The 23,948-nt window shown below is 47.1% G+C and overlaps 1 protein-coding gene across 1 annotated transcript in view; it reads left to right on the top strand.

Annotated features, from left to right (window-relative positions):
- The window catches only part of COL22A1 (collagen type XXII alpha 1 chain), a 325,869-nt gene that overhangs the window by 65,249 nt on the left and 236,672 nt on the right, over positions 1 to 23,948 (top strand). Inside the window, exons 4-6 of the mRNA XM_055348666.2 lie at positions 4,870 to 4,944; positions 15,871 to 15,982; positions 22,259 to 22,382. Of these exons, the coding sequence (XP_055204641.2) occupies positions 4,870 to 4,944; positions 15,871 to 15,982; positions 22,259 to 22,382 (311 nt within the window). The remainder of the gene's footprint in view (positions 1 to 4,869; positions 4,945 to 15,870; positions 15,983 to 22,258; positions 22,383 to 23,948) is intronic.

Raw genomic sequence — 23,948 nt, 5'->3', positions numbered from 1 at the left:
TGCTGGGCGTCTGCTTCAGCTCTTCCCTCCTCCGCCTCTTCCACTTGGATGTCATACATCTTGTCTGTGGTTAGCTGCACTCAGCAGCGGCTGCTGCGAGGTGATGGATGAGCCATGATTGCTTCCTGTCTGGTATCCGGCAGGGCTGCCCTGGCATCCTTCCCTTGTTTCTACTGCTCCTGCTGATCTAACATGGGACCACCGTATCTCTTCCTAGATGCTAGATTTAGGTAGGCATTTATTCAAATACAGAGACATTTCTCCTGTCTGATGAGTTTCTCATCTTGGACTCAGTTTTTATGTCTGTGTAATGGGAAGAAAATCTACCTTGTAGGATGGTTGTTGTGAGTTAAATCCAAAGCCAGATGATTGACACACACACTGGGTACTCAATAATTGCATGTACCCTCCGTTCCCAACTGGAAAAACTCTTGGCCGAGAGCCAGGGGATGACAAGGCTGTGTGTTCTGCAGACAGAACCATGGTTGCGTCAACATAGAGCACGAGGACATCAGACGCCATATTGTGCAAGCCCTTTTCCTCCCCTAATGGACAAACAGGTGCCCCCCTTTTCCCATTTGGTAAACTGAGGCCAAAAAAAAGGACGTGTTTTTCCAGGAAGACCACAGTAAATTCGTGGTGTTTTCCCTTAGAGCAGCAGCTCTGATCAATCAATAGGCTTTCGGTGAGAAGGAACGCATGCTGTGTGAAGAGATACCTTTTTTCTCTTCAGAAGTCTAGAATGTTCCACTTACCTAGAGAGTGAAGGAAAATGATGATCAGGGGGTAGACAATAAATGGACTTCAAGGAAGCAGTGTCTTTGTCATTAGACGTTTTTGTTTTTGTGTTCTCATGTATTCAAAAAGGAAAATCAACCAGTGAACCAGCCAAGAACAAATTCAATCCACATTTTTAACTCCTATGAACTTATCCTTGCCCTTAATTTAGAACTACTTCTTATGCTGCTCCTGAAGGATTACCTGAGAATTCCGTATTTATTGGGATAGAGAAGGTAACTCGGTCTGTATTTCCTTTACCAAGGAAATAATGCACCACTTCTCACCACCCTCATTAATTGTCCTTAGACATCCAGAAAGAGAATCTGACCTTCCAGCTGGTTACACTGGCATATCAGTGAGGCCCATAGGAAGGAAATGCATGCAAATTTGGAATGCACTCAACTGCAAGTGAAGAAAACCCATATATGGTGGCTTAAACAAATAGAAGTTTTTTTTTTAATCTTATGCCTCCCACCTAGGATTGGAATTGCTTGTTTGATATTTCCTCCATTCTCCTAGACAGTCCCCCAAACATTATGTTTCATATGCAAAGGAAGAAGAAAGGAAAGTAAACTCACCACCCCATCCACTTATCTATTCCCTTACATCAAGGAAACCAAAAGCTTTTTAAGCAATCCTTTCCTTTATCCACAGCAAGCTTTGGTTATTTGTTTCCTTGGACAGCCCTGAATCACACATCCATCCCTAGCTGCAAGTGAGACTGGAAAGGTGGGGAATAGAATAATCATAATTGACTTAGACCAAACAGCTACAGTGTTTCTCCATGGGCTGAAAACTCTGTCTTTCTGAACTAAGGTGGCATTATTTAGCAACAAAGAAGTGGGAAATGGATATGGGGCTGATAACAAATGATGCCTGCTACACCTCCAGGGCAGGAGCTCAAGGGCCCATGAAATACTCTCAGTGGCTCATCAAAATCATAACGAACCCCATGCCTGGGAGGCTCCCCATTCCACCAGTCAGTGTTTACTTCTCAGCTCAGTTGTCAGAAGTCATTTCTGCTCAAAAACTGAAGGCCTGTTATGGGTTTGGAGCTAGAAAGACAGTGGCCATACAGAGGTGAGCTGAGGTCCAACCAGGTCTGAAGACTCCCACTCCCTGGGGAGACAGACATGCCCATTAGTGACTTCAGTATGGTGCCCTCAGCTCTTGGACACTGGGACCTGACGAACGGCTCCCTACCCAGGCTGGGATAAATGGAAAAAGCCCCTGGGGTTGTTGAAGGCTGAGCAGTCTCTAAGATCCAGGAGGAGGAGCCCTGGGAAGCATGGAGACAAAATGACTCCCAGTAGCACTGATCCTTTCTTTCACTCACATGTTTGGAGTCTGTTCCTGTTAGTCAGCCCTGCAATGCCCTGAAGGCAGGGAATAGGATGTCTCTCTCATCCACTTCTGCGACCCTAGAGCTAGCTCAATGCTTGGAACATATCTGGAGCTCAGTAAAGAATTGAGTTTGAATAGATGAGTGAATACAGAAATAAACAGATCATTCTCCAAGATATGGGGATATCTTGGCCAAAAGGAAATGCAGAATGGCTTCCAATTATAGGCTAAGAGGAGCCATGGATGCTAACCCTACCTGCTTGCCAAGCAGGTGAACCCCGAGGACCCCACCATCCCCAGGAAGGCTGGCTGGAGGGCTATTTTGGAAGCCATTTGTTCTGACTTAACCAACTCAACTATAAACTGCCCCTTGAGCCTGGTGAATGTGTGAGGCTTAGTGATGGCCCCAGAGGGAATTTGCAGGTTGTTTTGAGAAAGATTTCTTAAAGCAATTTGAGCAAGTTCTGTCTTTGAGTAGAATCTCCATCATTTCTGTGTTCGTGGTCCTCCCCTTGGGAAATTTGCAGAGATGTGACTCAATGGAGCAGCCTACTCTGAGCTCCAGCCGCCAGCCTCCAGAGATTTGCTCATCATCAAAGATAGATAGAACCTTCTGAGTCAACTCGTCTTAAATTTTAAACTCATTAAAATGACACGCAATTCCCAGCCTGTCTCTCTGGCAGGCTGCCAAACTTAAAGCAATTGATCGTCACCCCACAGCTGCTGCTGTCCTGGGTAGAGCTGTCTAAATATTGTGCTGTGCCTGTACCCATTCCTGTATGTAGTGCTAGACAGACAGCTTGGTACTGTTTCCAAAATAACCCCTTCCATGATGCTTGTCAGACCTGGTGGTGCCTTTGAGGATAAACATTAAAAATACCTCCTTCCAAATCAGGAAAGATCTCATTTGTTCCCTGCACTGAGACACTTATACCCTCAAATATGAGAAGAGGCCATTGTATATGGAACTAATGGGGTGGTGGAGCTGCCTAATAATGTGTGATTATAATAATAATGTGTGATAACCAAATTGCTGCACGGGCAGGGCTGGGTCTTCAGGGAGATAAGTGAGGTGCTTTGGGTGCTAAATTTATGAGAATACAGAACCTCCTTACAGCCTTTCAGTGCTGTCGTGGGCATAATCTTGCCCAATCCTCAAAGCAGCCCTGTGACAAATGTGTGCATATTAATATCTCCCATGCCACAGGTGCCCACGCTAAGACACACAGATTAAGAGACTTCTCTAAGCCACAGAGGGTAGGCGGGAGTGTAGTCAGCATGGACTCAGCACATTAAAATTCAAAGTTAATGCTCTTTCTGAAATTGTTAGAGGGACTGAAAGAGTTCATTTTTCTTCCAACTTTTTATTATTTATTTATTTATTTATTTTTGAGGTGGAGTCTCATTCTGTCACCCAGGCTGTCATGCAGTGGCGTGATCTCAGCTCACTGTAGCCTCCGCCTCCGCTTCCCAGGTTCAAGCGATTCTCCTGCCTCAGCCTCCTGAGTAGCTGGGGTTACTAGTGTGCGCCACCATGCCCGGCTCATTTTTGTATTATTAGTAGAGCCAGGGTTTCACCATGTTGGCCAGGCTGGTCTCAAACTCCTAACCTCAGGTGATCCCCCCCCGTCTTGGCCTCCCAAAGTACAGGCATGAGCCACCACACCTGCCCTTCTTCCAACTTTTTAAAAGTGAGGATTCATGAAGACTTTAACATATTTATGTAATATTGTATAATAATTTTTTATTGTATGACTTACTCAATTGCTTTTGTACAACTGAGTTTTACTTATTTGGAATTTGCCTGTTTATGTAATTGCACCTGAAGCTCCATCAGATGACTTATGGAACATCTTTCTGGTCTGTCCCTGCACACAATTTCCATTTCGTTGATATCCTACTGACTTGGAGGTTTCATGTATATGTGCATGCTTTCCTTTTTTTTTTTTTTTTTGAGATGGAGTCTCGCCCTGTCACCCTGGCTGGAGTGCAGCCACGTGATCTCGGCTCACTGCAAGCTCCGCCTCCCGGATTCACACCATTCTCCTGCCTCAGCCTCCCGAGTAGCTGGGACTACAGGCGCCTGCCACCACGCCCGGCTAATTTTTTGTATTTTTAGTAGAAACGGGGTTTCACCGTGTTAGCCAGGATGGTCTCTATCTCCTGACCTTGTGATCCTCCCGCCTCAGCCTCCCAAAGTGCTGGGATTACAGGCGTGAGCCACCGCGCCCGGACATGTGCATGCTTTCCTAAATGAGGTTCCCTCTGCCTGTATCACCTTTTGGTCTTTTGTCTGTCAGGCTAAATCTTACAGTTCTTTCAAAAAGAATCTTTCCAGGAAAGCTTCTCTGTCCTCCTGCGTTAGATTAGGTATTGTGTCTGTGTCCTGAACCCCCCAGCAGCGGGCACATGTATCTACAACTTATTCGGCTATGTTGATAATATTGATGTCCGTGTCTGGCTCCCTTGGACAAGGCTGTGAATTCATCATAGACAGGGAGAAAGCCTTGTTCGTATTTCACCCCAGTACAGAACACAGTATTTGCAGAGTTGATGCTTAACAAATACACAGGAAAATGAAAACATGAGTGAGTGCGGAGATGCCAGCTGCCTCTGCATCTTCTCCAGGCATTGAACACCTCACATGCTGCAAGGCAGGGTGGGGTCTCGTGTGCTGTCATATTTCACAGGGTGACGATGGGTCACATTTTCTCATCAGTCTCTGTTTCCTCTTGCTTTCCTCAGATGTGCTCTGTCCTAGCGTTCGTGTAGAAGGAGATCGCTTTAAACACACCAATGGAGGAACCAAGGAAATCACAGGTAAGGGAAAAACAATAACCACGTGTGCTTGCTTTGGTGTATGATTTGCTGAGCCTGAGCATGACCCTAGTCAATTCAGGGGTGGCCTCACTGACCCTGTTCTTGTTCCCATATTTCACCAGAGTCCTGATAAAGTGGTTTGAATCGTGCAGGTGGCAGCTCTCATCAAAGAACCATCCAACAGGAAAGAACATACATTCACATTTTCCATTTGGCAGGCTGTGGATATTCTATAGGAGTCACTCAATAATGCATGAGAATGAATGAGTTTGTAAAGAAGCTGGTGAATGAGTAAGCAAATGATTGGCAAAGTGAGCAAACGACTGAATAAATAAATGTGTTTTGGAGTGAAAGCGAGAGTGAATCAGAGTTATAAATATATGAGTGAATCAATGGGTGAGAGAACAAAGAGACACGTGACTGCAGACCCAGCAGCAGAAAGAAATACCGCAGAGTCTCACCAAAGGCTGTCAGGCATATGACAGAATAGAAGGCTGCGAGGGTGCGGGGTATGGCCGAGGTGGCTCCCCACCATCCCAATTACCCGAACATGGATCCAGTCCTCCCTGTGGCCGGGCACCCTGCTCAGCACTTTAAATACATATGGCAAAGAAGTTTTCTTCTCTCCCAACTCCCAACCAGGAAGCCACCGCAGAACAGCAGCCCTGCTCTTCTTGCCAATGCCCCTGGGTTTGGTGTCTCTCCTCTCCCTCCTGCATCATCTTGGGTCCAATTCTAAGCACTTATGTGTCCCCATCCTAGCAGGGAGCCATGTGAGGTCAGGACGAAGTGTTTGGAAGGTACTGCTGGGACCCTGCTTGCATCCCAGGGACCTTGCCATGTCACCGTGCTCTGCTGTCTTAAAGATGCCAGCATCTGCATCTTGTGCCTGGGGGATTTTTCTGGAATGGTGGAAGGCTGCTCTGCCTACGTGCACAGTGGGAGAAAGGTGCCAGGGAGTGAACACCCCCCAGGAGCAGCTCTTAACCAGTGGCCCTTGGTATAGAAGCACCCGGCTCTACTGCTCCTTAGGTGGGATTATTCTGAAGTCCACGTTTGACCCCGTTTCCCAGAGTTTCCTAGGGGCAGTCATCCACCAGGGTAACCGGCCTCATGCCGTACTCTATCAGCTGCTTTCTTTCCCTGAATCCTGCCTCTACTCCCTGCTCAAGCACCTCTCCAATAAACTATCGGCACTTTCAGAGGAAACCAAACAAAGTGATATTCTCGAGGTGGGGCACCTGCTGCATAGCTGGTGCCCAGTGGGGTGCTATCACTGTCAGGGTTTATTTGTCTAATACATGAGATAAAGGTGACTTTCATCTTCTTCACTTTGTTAACCTAATTTCCTTGAAATAAGTGTATTTATATCTGAGCTATTGGGCTGCTGCAAAAATAATTGTGCAAAACTTTAATGGCAAAACCATAATTACTTTTGCACCAATGCAATACTTTGCCAAGGTGTAAACCTTCTGGTCAGTTTCACTTCCACATTCCCACTTTTTGCCTTGGTAATCCCCAGCGAGGCTCTGGCTCTCGGATAATCTATTTTCTATCCACTGGAGTGTGAATGTGTCTGCGCAACTTTTCCCTGAGACCCCTCCCATTGATATTCGTCTTCAAAGCAAATTCTTACCTTATCGCATTATATACCTGTGGCTTTGGGAGCCGTGAGTCCTTCATAGCAGTATCACCCAAGTAATTCATTATCTAACACACATATCCATAGAAGGGAATCATTATGACAATAGTGTGGTTAATAAAAGTCGTAGTAATAATGAATGCCTCCTGAGCATTTACTGTGTGCCAAAGGGTTTGCACGCATTTCCTCATTTACCCTCACAGCATATGAGATGCACTCCTCTATATGTTATATGGGACACACTGTTGCACATTTTACAGTTGGAAAAACTGAGGCACAGAGAGATTGAGCCACTTGCCTGAGTTTGTGGCAGAATCAGGATTTGCATTCAGACCATCATTCAGCAAAGCCCACATTTGCCACTGTTTTGCCACATCAAGTGGCCAGTCTTGGAGCTTGGACTGTACGATATATATTTCTAGGTAACTGATTCAACAGGGTGAAGAACTGAAAGCCGTATTTGTCTTAAAAATCAGGCAAACTTGCCCAAACCATCAAAAGTTAGTCTCTTTTCCTGCCATAGGAAGGAAAAATAGGCTGCGTTGCAATATTCAGAGCTCTTCCCCATGGACTGGCCACTCCCAGACATAGCACTTTTGCTGTCATTGCATCTACTTGGTGGCTGGAAGAGTTGAAAGAAAATTGCACTTCCTTTGCTGCCCCCAGGTCCATCCAGACCACTATTGTCTTTCCTTTGGAGTTTTGTAGCATCTCTAATCAGCATGTCAACCTCCAGCACTGCCCTCTTCCCTCCTCTTCATCAAGGGCTGTCTTTCTAAAACCTGGATTCCTTGGCTCCTAGAATCTAGTCCATGCTTCCTACTCTGCAGGAGAGGTTCTGACTCTTCTGTCCTAGCTTACTCATGAATCTATTGGAATGCTTACTAGCCCCCAAAGATGCAGTACTCCCCTTAGCTGATGGTATTACCTCTGTGTGGTGTGTCCATCCCCAACTTATTCTCACAGTGAACTCCTATTCATCCCCCAAAGCCCAACTCAACAGTCACCTCCAGGAAACTGCTTGAAGCCCCACAGGGCAATTAGTTCCTCTTTTAGCATTTTATTCTATTCTGAGAACTCCAATCTGAAGGCATTATAATTATCTGCATCCCTGTCTACCTCCCCAGCAAGCATATGAGCTGTTTGAGAGCAGGACTTGTTTATACTTGGGCTTTATTCTTTGTGTCTTAAGAGTAGAGGACAGTACCTGGCACTTAGAAGGAATGTGACAAATGTTTGTGGAATGAATGGATGGATATATGAATGAGTTAGTGAAAGTAAGAAACATTAATCAAAGGATGAAAACATGAATGGTTGGATGGGAGGCTGGATGGAGGGATGGACAAAATGATGGATGGAAGAAGGAAGAAAGGAAAGGAGGGAGAAAGAAGGGTGGAAGGAAGGAAGGCAGACAGACAAATGAACAAACAAATCTGCCTGCATCATCTGTAACTCAGAATGAATTTAAAGCTTTTTTTGTCATTCTGTAGGCTGAAGAATAGCAATTATTTTCTACTTAAGACTAATTCTGGCTGGGCGCAGTGGCTCACGCCTGTAATACTAGAGCTTTGGGAAGCCAAGGCAGGTGAATTGCTTAAGCTCAGGAGTTCAAGACCAGCCTGGGCAACATAGTGAAACCCCATCTCTACAAAAAATACACACACAAAAATCAGCCAACTATGGTGGTGCGTGCCCTATCTCTACAAAAAAATACCCATGAAAAGATTAGCCAAAGCTGAGGTGGGTGGTTCACTTAAGCCCAGGAGGAAGAGGTTGCAGTGAGCTGAGATCACGCCACTGCACTCCAGCCTGGGTGACAGAGCAAGACCTTTTCTTAATAATAATAATAATAACTGATTCTTGCTGGGAAGATTCAGGAGCATGTGTGTGTGTGTGTGTGTGTGTACTCACACATGAAAATGCAGGACTTTGAACAGATTTCTTAGTCTACGACATATGTGGAGGATCCTTTCAAAGAGTCTGTTTGGTGACCGGGACCCTCTATTATGGGCCCTCCTGTGTCAGTCCACAGCCAGAGGAGTCCTGAAGCCTCCCCTCCCTCTTTGGAGTCTCCCTGGAAAAGAAATCACAATGTCAGCTGGGCATCCTTCAGTCTGAAGAGCAAATACTGTTTGTGCAGTTCTGAATGCACAGAGAACCTGCTTTATCTACCGTCTCCTCTAATTATAACCAGCCCCGAAAAACTGCTCCAGCCATGTTCAGGCTGAAGAGGGAGTTGTGGAGAGATGGAGCCTCAAATTTGCCAATTTAAATGCCATTGGGTAATAGGGACAGCTTCTGTATTCTGGAAAAAATGCAGTCCCCAAAAGCCTCACCTCCAGGCTTTCCCATAAATGACTCTGGCTATTTTTAGAGCATATCTGGGCTGGGTCTGTGAGCACGAGGATGATAATAGACACAGGAGATTGGAGGCATAGGTCTTAGATGGCCCTGCTGCTCACCAGCCAGCCAACCTTGGGTCAATGTTTTGACTTCTCTGAGCCTCAGTTTCCTCACCTATATAACAGTGGATCCTACAGAATGTCTTCAAGAGTCCCCCTCAGCTCTAAAAACCAAATGTTCTACAAATTCTAGCCAATAAAAGTGTTAGGCAACTTTTCTAGAAGTTTAGCTACTTAATGCTTAAAGCATATGTTAGGCATGTGCAGGCCTCAAATTTGGCCACAGACATCCTGGATGTCTCTCTCTTCCCACTTGGGCCCCCCATCCAGATAATCACCAAGTCCTGCCCATGGTACCTTCTAAACAGCCCTCCAATTCAACTGCTTCTTCCATCCCTCCCTCTTCACCTGCCCTCATCTCACTCACTCACCTCATCTCTGCCCTCCAGTTCCCAGCTGGAACTCTGTGTGGGAGCAGAGTGCCTTGGGCTGCGTTAAACATTGCAAATGCCCAGTGTGCATTGTACCTTTACCTACTCCTGGCTGGTCTTGCCCCTCCATGCCCTGCTGCCAGAATGACCTTGGAAAATAGAAACCAGACGGTATTTCTCCCTCACTTTAAAGCCCTCTGTGGCTCCTCATTGCCTGAAGAAAGAAACCCAAACTCCCCGATGGAGCCGACAAAAGCCCAGCCTGACCGGCACCAGCCCACCCTATTCCCAGCCAGTGTACCCTCGCCGTGGGTCCTGACATCCCACAGTAGCCCAGATGCTTGTTCATGTTGGCAACCTGAGCAGCCCACGCAGCATCTAACACATAGGAGGACCTTTATAGTGGGTCATGAATTCCTTCATTCTCTTCTTCTCTCCTTCCACAAACGACCCTCAAATGCTTGAATAGGAACAGCAAAAGCAGCAGGCATTTTAAGGATGGAGAAACAGATCAAATCATCCCTTTCCTCAAAGAGCTCTCCATCTACTGGAGGAGGCAGCCCCATAAACATAAGCTGCCTGCATCCTGCCCAGACCCATGGAAACTCCAAGAGGAACTAAGGCAGCTAAGCGGGTGGGGGAGGGCAGCAGCAAAGTTCCATCCAGGTCGACCTTTGCTGGATGAGGTGAGGAGCACACAGTAGGTACCTGGCACAGCAGGTGCAGCCAGTGACCTGGGCCATCACTAAGGTCTTCTGACACCACGTGGTCCAGCGGCTTCCCTGGCTTCAGCGAGGTGCTCCCTCTATTTTTTGCATGAAACAATTGCTTTTTTTATCTCACAGTGCCTTGCATCACAGCCTGCTTTCCTCGGGAACATTTTTTATTCTCCTTCCCAGCCCTTATTTATTTTGGGCAATTTATCTTTTTTTTTTTTTTTGGTGCCCTTTGCTGCCACCTAGTTCATTCCTTGTTGTTCCAAGTTTTGTGGTATTCAACTCTTTGTTTTTGTTCACTGAAACCAATAAAAGTGGAACCAGAAAGTAGAGCATAGGCTAGCTTTTTGAAAACAAGTCTATTTCATATATTCTCTCCAATATGACTGCTGAGGGGAAAAGCAGATGAAGGTGTCCATTTTTAGTGGTGTTTGATGGTGCTGGGAAGTAGAGGATCGGCCCACTTTGCAGTTCCCGGCCCTGACTTTTTCCAGGGTAGGCACGTGTCCGCCCAGATTCTGGACCAGCTCTTAGGCTCTCCTCACTCCCCCTCATCCCTCAGTGAGTGTGTGAGGGGCTGCTGAGGCCACCTGTGAGCCTCCTGTGAGTAAGAGCCCTCACTCCCCATGAGCCTCCAGGGACCCCACCTCTGTGAGATTCCTCAGGTGGCCCTGAGAAGCGGCTGCCTATCCCCTTTGCACAGATGACAAATGGGGGCTTAAGGGGCTGAGAAATTGCCCCAAAGCTGTGGAACTGCTGAGTCTGAGAACAGGGACGGGAACCCAGGTGTGGCCAGCTGCGGTGCTCTCTTTCCCTCCACGCCACTGCTTCTGCTGCCTCAATTACACTGGCTGCTGCTTTTCTTCAGCAGCTACCCCCTCCCCCAGCTCCCACCTCAAGAACTCCCAGGTGCTGTCTGTGCCCCTCCTCAAGGTGACAACTCTGCAAGGCACGTCCTCACCCCTGCATCACTGAGGAGGAGGCCACCAGGACACGTCCCACCTCTGGCCAGGGCTGGGCCAGGTTTTGAACCTAGAATGGTCTGGTCTCAAAACCTGTTCTCACCTATTCTGCCTTTCTCTGGGACAACATCTAATCCTAAGTAGACTGTACACTTTAGGCACCAGTTTCATGGAACCCTGGAACCACAGGGCCCTCCAGGTCTTCATGGCCAAGCTCCCCCATTCAGAGGCACCAGCCCCTCCCACTGCTGGGGCTCCTCAGGCCCCAGGACACTTCCAGACACAGGGGCCCCAATACAGGGGCAGCCCGGTGGGTTGTCAAAGGCCCCTTGTTGTATATGGGGCCCAGTCAGTTCCAACAGCTGCTCCTCACTGGGCCTGCCTGGGAGCCCAGAGCTGTGGGGACTCTCCATGCTTCTGTCCCCAGGCGATGCTGAGACTGCAGCCTCTGGGGCATTGAGGTCCTGTTCAGGTGGGCTGGGGGCTTTGTCAACAGCAGTGCAGGGGAGAGATGAGGGAGAGGGAGTGCTCGCAGCATGCATTTGGTGAATGTCTCCCAATGTCTGGGTGACTGGCCTCGTCCAACTTGGGATCTCTCGGGACTCCCCAGGACTCCCTCTCTGGTGGGTGTGGCGGCTGCTCCCAGTCATGCACTCTGGAGGCCTGGTCCTTATAACCAGAGTGAAAGAGGCGGGGCTCTGGGGTGGTGGCAGAGCTATTGCCAGGGGGCCAAGCTTCACTTGGGTCAACAGGTTCCCATTGTGGTCCCCAGGCGGGGACAGTGGGGTTGACCGAGTAACTCCGGGGTGCTGGCTTCCCCCCAGGTATTTAATCCCATCATCACACTTAGGTCTCATGACACCCCTGCAATAAATTATTCTCTCCATTTTTCCAGTTACGGAAACAGGCTCAACAAAACCGGATAACTTCCTCACTGTCCCAGCTGGAACTCTGTGTGGGAGCAGAGTGCCTTGGGCTGCGTTAAACATCATAAATGCTCAGTGTGCATCGTACCTTTACTTGGGATTAACCCCATGGCTTTGAGTAGGAACGGCGGCTGTTCTGTTAACTCCCATCTCCTGGCATACTGAACAGAGGGATTCTTCACTGCATACAATTGCACATTCAAATTAACTGTTATGTAAAAAATGCAGTTTGACTGGGACTCTTCCCAGCCATGGCAAGAATTGGGGGAAATATGATCAACAGTTTTTGGTGCTAAAAACACAAAAGATGATCAAATTTCACCCATTCTCCCAGTTTACAGATGAGACTGATAGAAAGAAAATGACTCAGCCAGGATCACAGGATGTTGGTGTCAGGGAGACCCACCCACCTGTCCATGCCGCATGTTTATCTAGAGTTTGTGAGGGTTTAGAGGAGTGATCATGTTCTCATTCAGGGTGAGGGACCCATTAGAGCATCCAGCATTTAGTGAGCAACTGTTGTGTTTCAGGCATGTTCCTACATTTTCTCATTTAAAACTCAAAGTGATTTTCCAAGACGTGAATGTCTAATAGTAGAGTCAGAATGTATTGCCACTGGCAGACAGGCAGACACTGTGCAGGGCCATTGTCCTGTCCAGGTCTGATGACTGGTCTTTTCCTTTTCCTTTTCCTTTTCCCTTTCCCTTCCCTTTCCTTTTCTTTTCTTCTTTTTCTTTGCAACAGAGTCTCTCTCTGTCGCCCAGGCTGGAGTGCTATGGTGCGATCTAGGCTCACTGCAACCTCCGCCTTCTGAGTCCAAGCAATTCTCCTGCCTCAGCCTCCCAAGTAGCTGAGATTATAGGAACCCACCACCACCCCTGGCTAATTTTTATATTTTTAGTAAAGACAGGGTCTCACCATGATGGCCAGGCTGGTCTTGACCTCCTGACCTCAAGTAATCCCCCTACCTTGGCCTTCCAAAGTGCTGGGATTACAGGCGTGAGCCACTGTGCTCGGGTGACTGGTTATTCTTAATGTCCCATTTGGTGGATGAAGACATGAGATCCAGAGAGGTTGAGTAAATTACCTGAGAGCTGGCAGGGAGAGAAAGTGTGGGAACAGGGATTTGCATGTAAATTGTTATCATAGCCCTTACTTGTCTACTGCACTCTGTTATTATTATCCCAATTTTACAAAACTGCAGAGGAAACAAGCCCAGAGAGGTTGAGACTCGTGCTCAAGGCCACACAGCTCATTTGTAGGACTTCACTCAGGAGCATCTGCATATCTGGTCCACGTGCTGGGTGTTCTCTCCTCCACACAGTCTCTCCCAGGGACCAAGGCTGCGTTACAGCTCAGAGTGAGGCCCTATGTTCAGTTTGACAAATCTGCACTGTGGGCCAGCCCTGCAGGTCCCAAGGGGGATAGGGTGGTGAACTCAGCAAGCTGGGCCCTGTCTTCAAGCAGCTGGCGGGTCAGGAAAGCTGGCCTCACTCAGCCTGTGCCTAGTGGCAGCCTCTCAGCTGGATCAACCCATGCACCACAGGGGACCTCAGTTGCGGGACTGTGGGTGCCTGTTCCCTCCCACAAACCAGCCGTCTCCAGAGATGCTGAATCACTCACACCAGTGTGTGTAAACAAGCACAGTTTGGAGGGGTGCTTTTTCCATCTATAATGAAGCTTCTGAATACTGTTCCCATCTTCAGGACCCAATATCATTTAACAATTATATCATGAATTCCATTAAATAGCCGGTGTGTGAAATGCTATTTAAAAATGACATAATGGCAGCTCTTAGTCATTTTCCGAGAACTTGACAACCTCAGGATGGCAAAGGGCAGGGAACGGTCCAATCCAAAAAGTGCAGGGTTTCAATCTCAGAGCAACCTTGCCCTGCTCAGAACCCCCTTCCCAGACCATCGCAGGCCAAAGCAGGCCTCTACCTGGTAGCTTCCTCCCGGAGCACCTTCCCTGTCGCCCCAGCTCTGTTCCTCTCCAGTGCTGCCTCTGCTCACTGACTCTTCATGCCTGGAATTGTATTGCACACTTGCACTGTGCATTTCCTTATTTCTGGGGTCCCCACCAGTTCCAGTTCTCCTGGAGCCAGGATTTTGTGTTGGTGCCTGCTCCAACCCTGGAGCTCACAGGGCTTGGCATATTGCAAGCTCTCAAAAACATCTACTGAATAAATACATGACATCTATGGACAGAATTTAGCATTAGAGGATGCTGTAATTGTGATGAGAAAACAGTAAATATAAAAAGTGCTTTGTTGGTGATTTACTGTATGTCAGGTACTGTATGAAGAACTTTGTATCATTTAAGTCTCATAGCAACGAGGTACATTCGAAAATAATGCCCTTTTTACAGATGAAAAAAGCCAGTGCTCAGAGATGTCAGGCAATCTGCCTAAGGTCACCCAGCAAAGACATAGTGATTAGGATCACCACCCAGATCTGTCCGGTTCTAATACTCAAACTTTACGTCAGGACTACCTGCTTCCCTCCCTGACATTTCTTACACAATGCTTGGCGTGGCCCTGGCTCTCAAAAGCATGAATGAATAAATAATCTCTTTGGGCAGAATTTAGTGGTAAAAGAGGCTAAGAGGCTTTAATCATTATGTTAGTCCTACAAGTCCATTTCCTGTTTTTCTTTTCTTTTTCTCTTTTTTCAGTAGTGCCTTAGAGTATTGGAAACAGTGAGGAACTCTTCCTAAAATCTCATGGGTTAGGTGTGAATACCGAGAAGTATATTATCCCTGGGGGGGCACGGGTGAGTTCAGCCTGGTGCCTGCCTTCAGCCGGCTTCCCTGTAACCTGCTGAGAGCTTTCCCCAGTGTCTGAGAGAGACAGTTTCAGGCGGGTGTTGAGTCACACTGTTAGCCTCCAGAACGAGTGTTGTCCTCAGGCCCCTCTGAGAACCTGGTCTGCAGAAAGCATCCCATTGTGGGGGAATGTGGACAGTGTGTGCTGGTGGTTGTGGGGAATAACTTGTAAAAAGAAACCCACTCTGTGAATTTCTCAGCATATGCTGAGTGACGCATATTTAGGGTCTTACACAATTATCGCAGAGCCCTACCCAGTAGGCTTCATTGCTGTCCTTCCACAGTGAAGTACTCCTGTGGGTCATGTAACTTGCCCAGTGTCACATACACATGGCCACTCAGGATCAAACCCCCGTCCTTACCCTTGACCCTCACCCAAGTCCAAAGCCCCTGATTTTTCTGTTACTTTACATTGACAATGCGTATAAGGTCCTCTCTTAGAGGGAAATTAAACTGAACTAAGGAAAAACAAAGCAAAACAAAACAAAATCATTTCAAATAATGCAGTATCATGAAGACAGTTTATTCCTCTCTGATGTTTCTCTCTTTAAAAATCATGAAACTTAAAAGCTGCCAAACTGTTACCCATGTAAAGTCCAGATGCAAGGCAAAAATACGGCTGCAGGAAGGAAAGCCGTGAGTGGCCGTTTGCCTGCAGAGCCAGCCTGCAAGAGTGAAGAGCACACATCTGGGTTTCATGAACACCAAGACCCTGCGGCCCTCACACAACCAGGACACCCTCCATTTGTCTCACGCTTAACCACATGCACGCACATTTTCTTGAGAAAGCCAGTGTCTCTGTTCTCCTGCACCTTTTTCCTGGAGTTAAAGCCGAAGCTGTACATCTCATTACTCGGGTGCTTGTGTTTTCTCCCTGAATATGTATTTGAACAATTCCCTCCCGATCTGTTCTCCTGGGGCAGGATTGGGAGGCTGCCTTTGCAGACAGCGGATGTGATTTTCCTTTGTCTCTTATACTCTTCCTTCTCCAAACTCACTCCCAGCTCTTCTCTTTGTACAGGTTTTGACCTGATGGATTTGTTCAGTGTGAAGGAAATCTTGGGGAAGAGAGAGAATGGAGCTCAGAGTTCCTATGTACGGATGGGATCCTTCCCTGTGGTGCAAAGTACTGAGTGAGTGGCCACTTCTCTTTCCAGACCTGCCGAGGGTGTCATGGGAAAGGGCAAGAAAGGGGCCCAGCAGCCTCAGTTTCATACTTGGCACCGAGCCGGGCTTTAACCTACTCAGTGCCTTGTAAGGCTGCCCCGCGATGAAGCAGCTGAACCACTGGACCAGGGAATTCGACCTGTTTTTTAGTCAGTCTATCATCATTGACTTCGTTGGTTCTCTGATCCTTCTACACCTATCTCTCCATACACATTTGGCATTAATCATTCATTCATACATGTGTTTTTCTGTCCATTCATGAAATAACAAACGGGTATGGTTTAGTAGTGCATAGCACCTACTAAGGACCTGACACTGCATTCATGGCAGGCGTGGCTTCACCAGAATCTCGTAGTGGCTTTGGTCAGTTGAGACTGAGTATCAGTGTTGACTGGGTACTTGGCTTTACACATTACTGAATGCCCTTGTGCCTCAATTTTCTCATGTTTTCAATCCAAAGTGAATGTTCCTGCCTTGCAACGTTATTGATAGGATATAATGTAAAGATTTGTCCAGTTCCTGACACTTATTGGGCCTCCAGTCAGGGGCTAAAGATGATACCAAAATGAATGCTCTATTCTTCTTATTACAGGCAGACAAATCTTTTGAAAACAAAAATGACATTGTTACCTAATCCAGACCCCAAGAGAGGGTTCTTGGATCTCGTGTAAGAAAGCATTCAGGGCGAGTCCACGGTGCAAAGTGAAAGCAAGTTTATTAAGAAAGTAAAAAAATGAAAGAATGGCCACTCCAGAGACAGAGCAGCCCCAAGAGCTGCTGACTGCCCATTTTTACGGTTATTTTTTGATGATATGCTAAACAAGGGGTGGATTATTCATGCCTCCCCTTTTTAGACTATATAGGGTAACTTCCTGACGTTGCCATGGCATTTATAAACTGTCATGGCGCTGATGGGAGTGTAGCAGTGAGGACGACCAGAGATCACTCTCATGGCCATTTTGGTTTAGGTGGGTTTTGGCCGGCTCCTTTACTGCAAGCTGTTTTATCAGCAAGGTCTTTATGACCTGTATTTTGTGCTGACCTCCTACCTCATCCTGTGACTTAGAATGCCTTAACCATCTGGGAATGCAGCCCAGTAAGTTTCAGCCTCATTTTACCCAGCTCCTGTTTAAGATGGAGTTGCTCTGGTTCACATGCCTCTGACAATATTGTGTTATGCGACCTCTCTTCCATCTTTAAACTATTAATATTTAATTGCCTCCAGTGTTCTTAGTAAACTAAAAGGCCAGGAAGAGGAAGGTCCCTGTGTGACCCAGCCCTGTCCTGCCTTTGTGGCCTCCTGGCTCATCCTCCAGGCCTCCCTGTCTGCCTCCTGTCTCTGTTCTAGGTCCTCCCAGGCATCCTCCTCCCACTGGGAGGCCTTAGTTCATGTTCTTCCTCTACCTGGGACACCTGCCCTGCTCATCCTGCAAAGCATGCTCACCCATTATGCTCTCTAGATGCCTTCCTTGAATCCCCAAAGTCAGGCCTTCCCCTTACCTACCCTCCTCCCAGTTTGTACTTCTGTACAGAATGTGTTAAATTTGAAGTTAGCTGATCAATTGTGCAATAGTCTTATCTCCCCTGCTCAATGAGAAGTCCTAGAAAGGAACTGAGTCTTGGTTTCTGCTACAGTCTCGGCACCCAACTAAGCCCTGCCCAGAGTAGGGAATGAGGAAATATTTGCTGAATGAATGAGTCAACAGCCCGTAAGGAGTGAAAATGTTCTTTCAGATGCTAGTCTGGCAAAGACTGGCTTTGAACGCCAGCTCATAGAGTATGGGTTTCTGCATGTGTGTGATCCTTTTTGTTTTTTTAATTCAATGAACATTCTCTGAGTGCCAGCCACACACCAGGCACTGTGTCAGACCCTAATGTCATTTCATCCGTGGCTCACAGTGTCTGCATTCCAAGAGCGATTTTACAGAAGAAGAAATGAGACAAGTCACTTCCTCTCTGAGTCTCGTTTTCATGAAACAAAGACAATAATCGCTGTCAGCCAACTCTTGAGAGAGTCATTTTCCCAGACAATGAGGTTGTTCTCTCTCCACACACAGCCAGGTGCTGGAGGATGTTATTATGAATCACCTGGCCCCATGCTCATGTGGGGGGTGCACAGGGATGAGCAGAGTCTACACCCTGTTTCCTCCTTCACTCCCCCTCACTTCTTTGCCTAATATGTCCAATTCACCACCTATTCCACTTGTAAGCAGAAAAAAATCACATGGAACTTTAAGAAAAAAATGCAAAAGAGAAGGAACAAAATAAAGAAAGCACAAGTTACACAAATCTAGTGGAAGGGTCTAACCAAGGACCACTCTGTTTGCTAACCTTCTAAGGAGGCACTTGCAGCAAAGAGCAAAGCGGCCGAATTCAGGCAATGCTCTGTGGAACACAGCATGGGACCCCGATTCTGGGTCATGGATTTGGGCTCCTTCCTGTTCTCTGAGAGTTGCTCTGAGGAGGAATTTCCACATTTGTTTTAATGGCAAAGCACCCAAAACAAAATCAAATTGGCAAAGCTCTTTCATTTCAAGAAAGGATATTATACTTTTAATTTCTAAAGCTTTGAAGTTTAAACACATATACATAAAACTTTAGTTTGCAAGTTAATTTTGTTCATAAAGAAAAGAGTTGTCACTTTTAATATTTATATTTTTTCTCACCTTTTTAATATATAAAGGGCATTGACACACCTTATCTAATTTATTTCTCGTGACAATAACAGAAATGAGCAAGGCAGGTATTACACTTTTCACTTGGCTGGTACAACATTTGAGACTCAAAATGGGACAGTGATTTGTTCAACACCTCACAGGTCAGAAGAAGCAGAGGCTGGCCTCAAACTCAGGTCCTCTAATTACGCACCATTTACCCTTCCACTGCCATCTCATATCTGCTATATTATTTGTGGAAAAGATTGGATTCAGCTATTTCCTTTCTTTAGATGTTTTCTGTTAATGATCTTTTTTCTCCCTGATTAAAATGACTGATACACATATGTATGTATATATAGGTACATATGGGTACATATATAAACACACGTGTAGGTATATACATATATATACACACACATGCACATATACCCACATATGTGTGTGTATAACCTAAGCAAAAGTTATTATAATCAGGGGAATAAAAAGTCATTAACAGATAAATCTGTACTTTTTCTTAGGATATACTTGTCTGTGTGTATTTCAAAGGTATAAGAAGAAAGTGTGTTCAGGGAAAAAAAATAGCATAATTGGATTCATTAAGAAAATAAGGAGAAAATGGCCAGGTGCTGTGGCTCATGTCTGTAATCCTAGCACTTTGGGAGGCCAAGGCAGGCAGATTACTTGAGGTCCAGTGTTCGAGACCAGCCTGGCCAATGTGGTGAAACCATGTCTCTACTAAAAATACAAAAAATTAGCTGAAACCCTGTCTACTAAAAACACAAAACATTAGCCAGGTGTGGTGGCGGGCGCCTGTAATCCCAGCTACCTGGGAGGCTGAGGCAGGAGAATTGGTTGAGCCCGGGAGGTGGCAGTTGCAGTGAGCTGAGATCATGCCATTGCACTCTAGCCTGGAAGACAAAGTGAGACTCTGTCTGAAAAAAAAAAAAAAAAAAAATAAGAAAGAAAGAAAAGAAGGAGAAAATGAAAAACAAAGCAGCGTACTGATCTGTAGCTACAAAGCGTGTGTCTGTGGATGCAGGTGGGGAGGCCCCATCTTCCTCCTGCATGGGCAGTGACTGAGGGTGTCTCTGAATGCTGAGGGAGGCCCAGGTGCTATGAGTGATGGGCCCTGTTCCTGCTACCTGGATGTGATCCTGGGTAAAATCCCAACTCAGAGAATGATTTTGAACAACTGGGCCATCATCTCCCAGACTGGAGATGTAAACTGAGAATCAGAATCTTGCTCGCAGGTCCTACAGCCAAACAAAGTCCCTGCGGATCTGCAAGTCTGAGAACCAGGAACTCAGACGCCTCCCCACTTCCCTTCCTGTCTGTCTGGCCAGGCAGGGTCCACCTCCTCCAGCAGGGAAGTCAATATCATGTACATTCCTGAGGCAGCCCCCAGCCCCCAGGGCAGGATTGGGCTCCCCCACGGCTGGCTCTGCAGTTAAGGTGCAGTCAGCTGGTGATTAAGAGAAGAGCCCAGGAGAGCAGGTCCCAGGTGTGTCTCCCTCTGCCACTTAGTAGCCAGATGGCATGGAGTTAAGCCCTCAGAGCCTGGGTGCCCTCAGCTATAGCACGAGGATCAAAATACCTTTTTTTTTTTTTTTTGAGATGGAGTCTCGCTCTGTCGCCTAGGCTGGAGTGCAGTGGCATGATCTTGGCTCACTGCAAGCTCTGCCTCCCGGGTTCACGCCTGTAATACCTTCTTTATAGATTCTCGTGAGGAAGAAATCAGGCAATATGTGAAAAGAGTTGTGGTGAGCTTGTGTTAAGCTCTCAAAAGATATGTATTTTTATTAAATCTTAGACTCTTATGTCAAATGAGATCCTAAGTGTAAGTGCTTTATTGAATCTGAGAAACACTATGAAAAAGTAAGCTAAACTTTATTTTGATAGGATGTAAGTCTAGGATAGATCAGTGGTTCTCAACTAAGAGAAATTTCACCCCCACCCCCCAGGGGACCTTGGGCAGTATCTGGAGGCAATTTTGTTGTCACAACTGAGTGAGGGGTTGCTACTGCCATCAAGTGGGTGGGGGCCAGGGAGGCTGCTCAGACTCCTACAAGGCATGGGACAGCTCCCACATATGTGTTGTCTAGGATGCGTCCTCCAGGAAAATCAACCAGGTCCTGTACTAGCACTGGCGAAAGAGAGGTTTCTCCATGGAAATGGCTGTTGACAGTTTTCAAAGTTCTGCATTCCTTCAACTTTTATGAAGTGCCTGCCGTGCTGCAGGGACCCGAGTGGGTGCTGAGGGACAGGGATTTGTCAGTGTTTCCTCACCAGGGACCTCACGAGGAAAACATGGGGAGGCTGGAGAGCTGGAAGACAGGTGGCTGTGAGTCAAGCAGATGGGGAGAGATGAGGAAGGAGGGGGTGATGTCAATGATGTTTCCCAGAACCCTGTTGTGGAGGGAAGGAGAGGAAGAAAGAGGGGAAGTGGGAGATGGCTCAGGTCCCGGCTGGGGATGTGTAGTCAGGAGAGGCTGCATGTTGGTGGGGGTGGCGGGGTTCTGTGCTGACATGCAAGAGGCAGGAGGGAGCTCAGGTGCCCTGTACATGATACAGAGGAAGATGGAAGAGCAGTTGGCCTGAGAGTGCTCCGAGGACAGAGGGACTGAGGGATGGCATCTTGGTTCTCGGTGGGGGGGATTGAGCCTCCGCAGAAGGGAATTAACAATTTTCATTTCTGAATTTGGAAGAGGAAAAGCAGCCCCAGGACTTGGTGGGGGTGGAGCAACAGGGAGCTGAGGCCTCCCTGAGGTGAGGGGCTGGCTCCACAGGCCAGGCAGGAACCTGGGCCTTGTGGGAGAGAAGAGGATGTGCTACATCCCAGTCTATTCTGGCTGCTATGACAAAGCACCGTAAGCTAAGCTGGGTGGCTTATACACAGCGTTTACTCCTCACAGTTCTGCAGGCTGGGAAGTCTAAGGTCAGGGTCCTCATAGACACCATCCTTCCCTGTACTCTCACATGGTGGGAGGGGTAAACAAGCTCTCTGGGGTCTCTCTTATAAGGGCACAAATCCCATTCATGAGCTTTCTGCCCTCAAGACCTAATCACCCGCCACCAAAACCCCATCTTCTGTTACCATCACCTTGGTGTGAAGATTTCAACATACGGATTTAGGAAGACAGAAACATTCAGACCATGGCATCCTGGCATCTGGGACAGGGCACCAAGCAGGATAAGGTATATCCATTTGTCCTGGCTGAGGAGGATGCAGCAGGAAGCAGCGAAGCTGGGTGTCTCTCCATATTTGATCCCGGGGGCGTGACCATTTAGCGTTTACTGTGGATGTTATCAGTCATGGTCATGGTGGACAGATGGAAGCAGACGCACCATAGGGATGGATTTGAAGGTGCTGATGTTGGAGCCTCAGGGGTCATGACGATGGTCTAGGCCACATTGAGGCCCTGACCTAAGGAGAAGGCAGTGAAGGCAGGCCAAGAAGGTGGATGGTGGAAATATTTAGGAAGTCAAATTGGCGGGGCTTGATCACTGCTGGGTTGTGTGGGCTCACTTTGCTGGCTCCCTGCTCTCATTGCCAAGCCTGGTGTGTTTGTCTCCATTTTTCTCCAGGGATGTGTTCCCCCAAGGTTTACCTGATGAGTACGCCTTTGTCACAACCTTCCGGTTCAGGAAAACCTCTCGGAAGGAAGACTGGTATATCTGGCAGGTCATCGACCAGTACGGCATCCCACAGGTAAGGGCAGCAGGTGCCTTATCTCAGTGGTCCTGAGCTTTCTGTTCCCCTCTTACAGTGGATGGCACCACCCACCATGTTTTCTCCAGGGCTCTTATCCCTGGTCCTAGAGAGATAGAGAGCCTGGCGTATGGAGGCTCAGAGGACCTGCAGGGGGGATGTCATGAGACCCAAGAGGTCCAGCTTCTTGTCCTAATGATAATGTAGTACCAGGCCTTCTGATGGGGGTAAAGAAGACTGAGTTCCTGTCCTCCAAGACACTTGGTCTAGCCAAGGACATGGACGCCAACTCTGCTGTCCTGTGACACCTATATTGGCAGCATGAGTGACCCAGCTTCGTGATGCAGTGGAGGGCACTGGCTCAGGGTCACATAGACCTGGGTTCAGGTCTCGTGTCTACTCCTTCATCCGTGTGGGTCCTGGGATGGGTTACTTTATCTTTCTGAGTCTTGGTTTTCTCAGCTGTAAAATGGAAAATAGAGTACCTACCATGAACCGTTGGTGGGAGAATCAGATGGAATAATGGTCTGTAAAGCATCTAGAACAGTGTCTGATATGTAATAAAATCTCATCATGAGAAGTTCCCTTCAGTGTTCTTCTGAATGAAGCTCTGGGTCCTGTCTTTACTCACCTCTGATGTGTTTCAGCTTTCAGTTCCCATGAAGGTAGGACAGCTCTCCACCAGCACACAGTCCGGTGAGGAAAGAGAAATCTGAAATTCAAAGCCATCAACACCATCTGTTGGTTTGAGATAAAAGCAACACTACTATTTGTTCTCTGCCAAATCCAAATCCCCTTGTTCTCAAGTCATAGACAAACCGTTTCTTTCTCCTCTCCTAGTAAAATGAACTGGATGAAGATATTACTCACTTTTCAGCTGGGAGATACTGACTAAACTTTCCCTGGGGCTAAAATAAAATAAAAGCATGCTCAAGCAATTGGACTCCAGCAGTCACATTCATGGCCTGCCATCTGAGAGGGCAAGATACTCTTAAACAGTGAGCTCGCCCTCCCAGGTTGAGGCTGGGCCCTGACTTCAGATGCGTTTGCTTATCAACACGTACATGCTCTTAGTAGGAGCTGGGGATTGTTTGGAGGGCTTTACAAATACTAATTCATTTAGTCTTCATAATAACTCTGTGAATATTTTCTACTGTTAGCATCACAGTTATGAGGAAACTGAGCCACAGAGAGGCTAAGAAATTTGCTTACCTTTTGACAGGTAATAAGAGCAGGGGTTGAGATTTGAACCCCGTCATTCAGGTTCCCACATCTGTGCTTTTAACCATGTGCTCAGCTGGCTTCTGTTCCGAGCCTGTCCTGATCAATTAGTCCTTTTGAATGATTTTTCCACAACATCCCTGGTCATACTGAGATGCAGAGACATTTTCAAACTAACTGCTGAGAGGCTTGACTTTGTAAGTGTGGAAGGCTGAATGGAGGAGTCGGAATTCTTCTCCAGAGGCCACTTTTCTGGAGAAGTCCATTGCATTCCCATCCAACTCCATCTCCAATTGCACACGTCTTGCTTCTCCATTTTCTCAGGGTCTGGTGCAGTGGGACTGG

This window comes from Gorilla gorilla, chromosome 7 (assembly GCF_029281585.2).
Source record: "Gorilla gorilla gorilla isolate KB3781 chromosome 7, NHGRI_mGorGor1-v2.1_pri, whole genome shotgun sequence".
Classification (NCBI taxonomy): Eukaryota; Metazoa; Chordata; class Mammalia; order Primates; family Hominidae; genus Gorilla; species Gorilla gorilla.
Note: the sequence above shows the minus strand (reverse complement) of the source record. Positions and strands in the feature narration are given on the sequence as shown.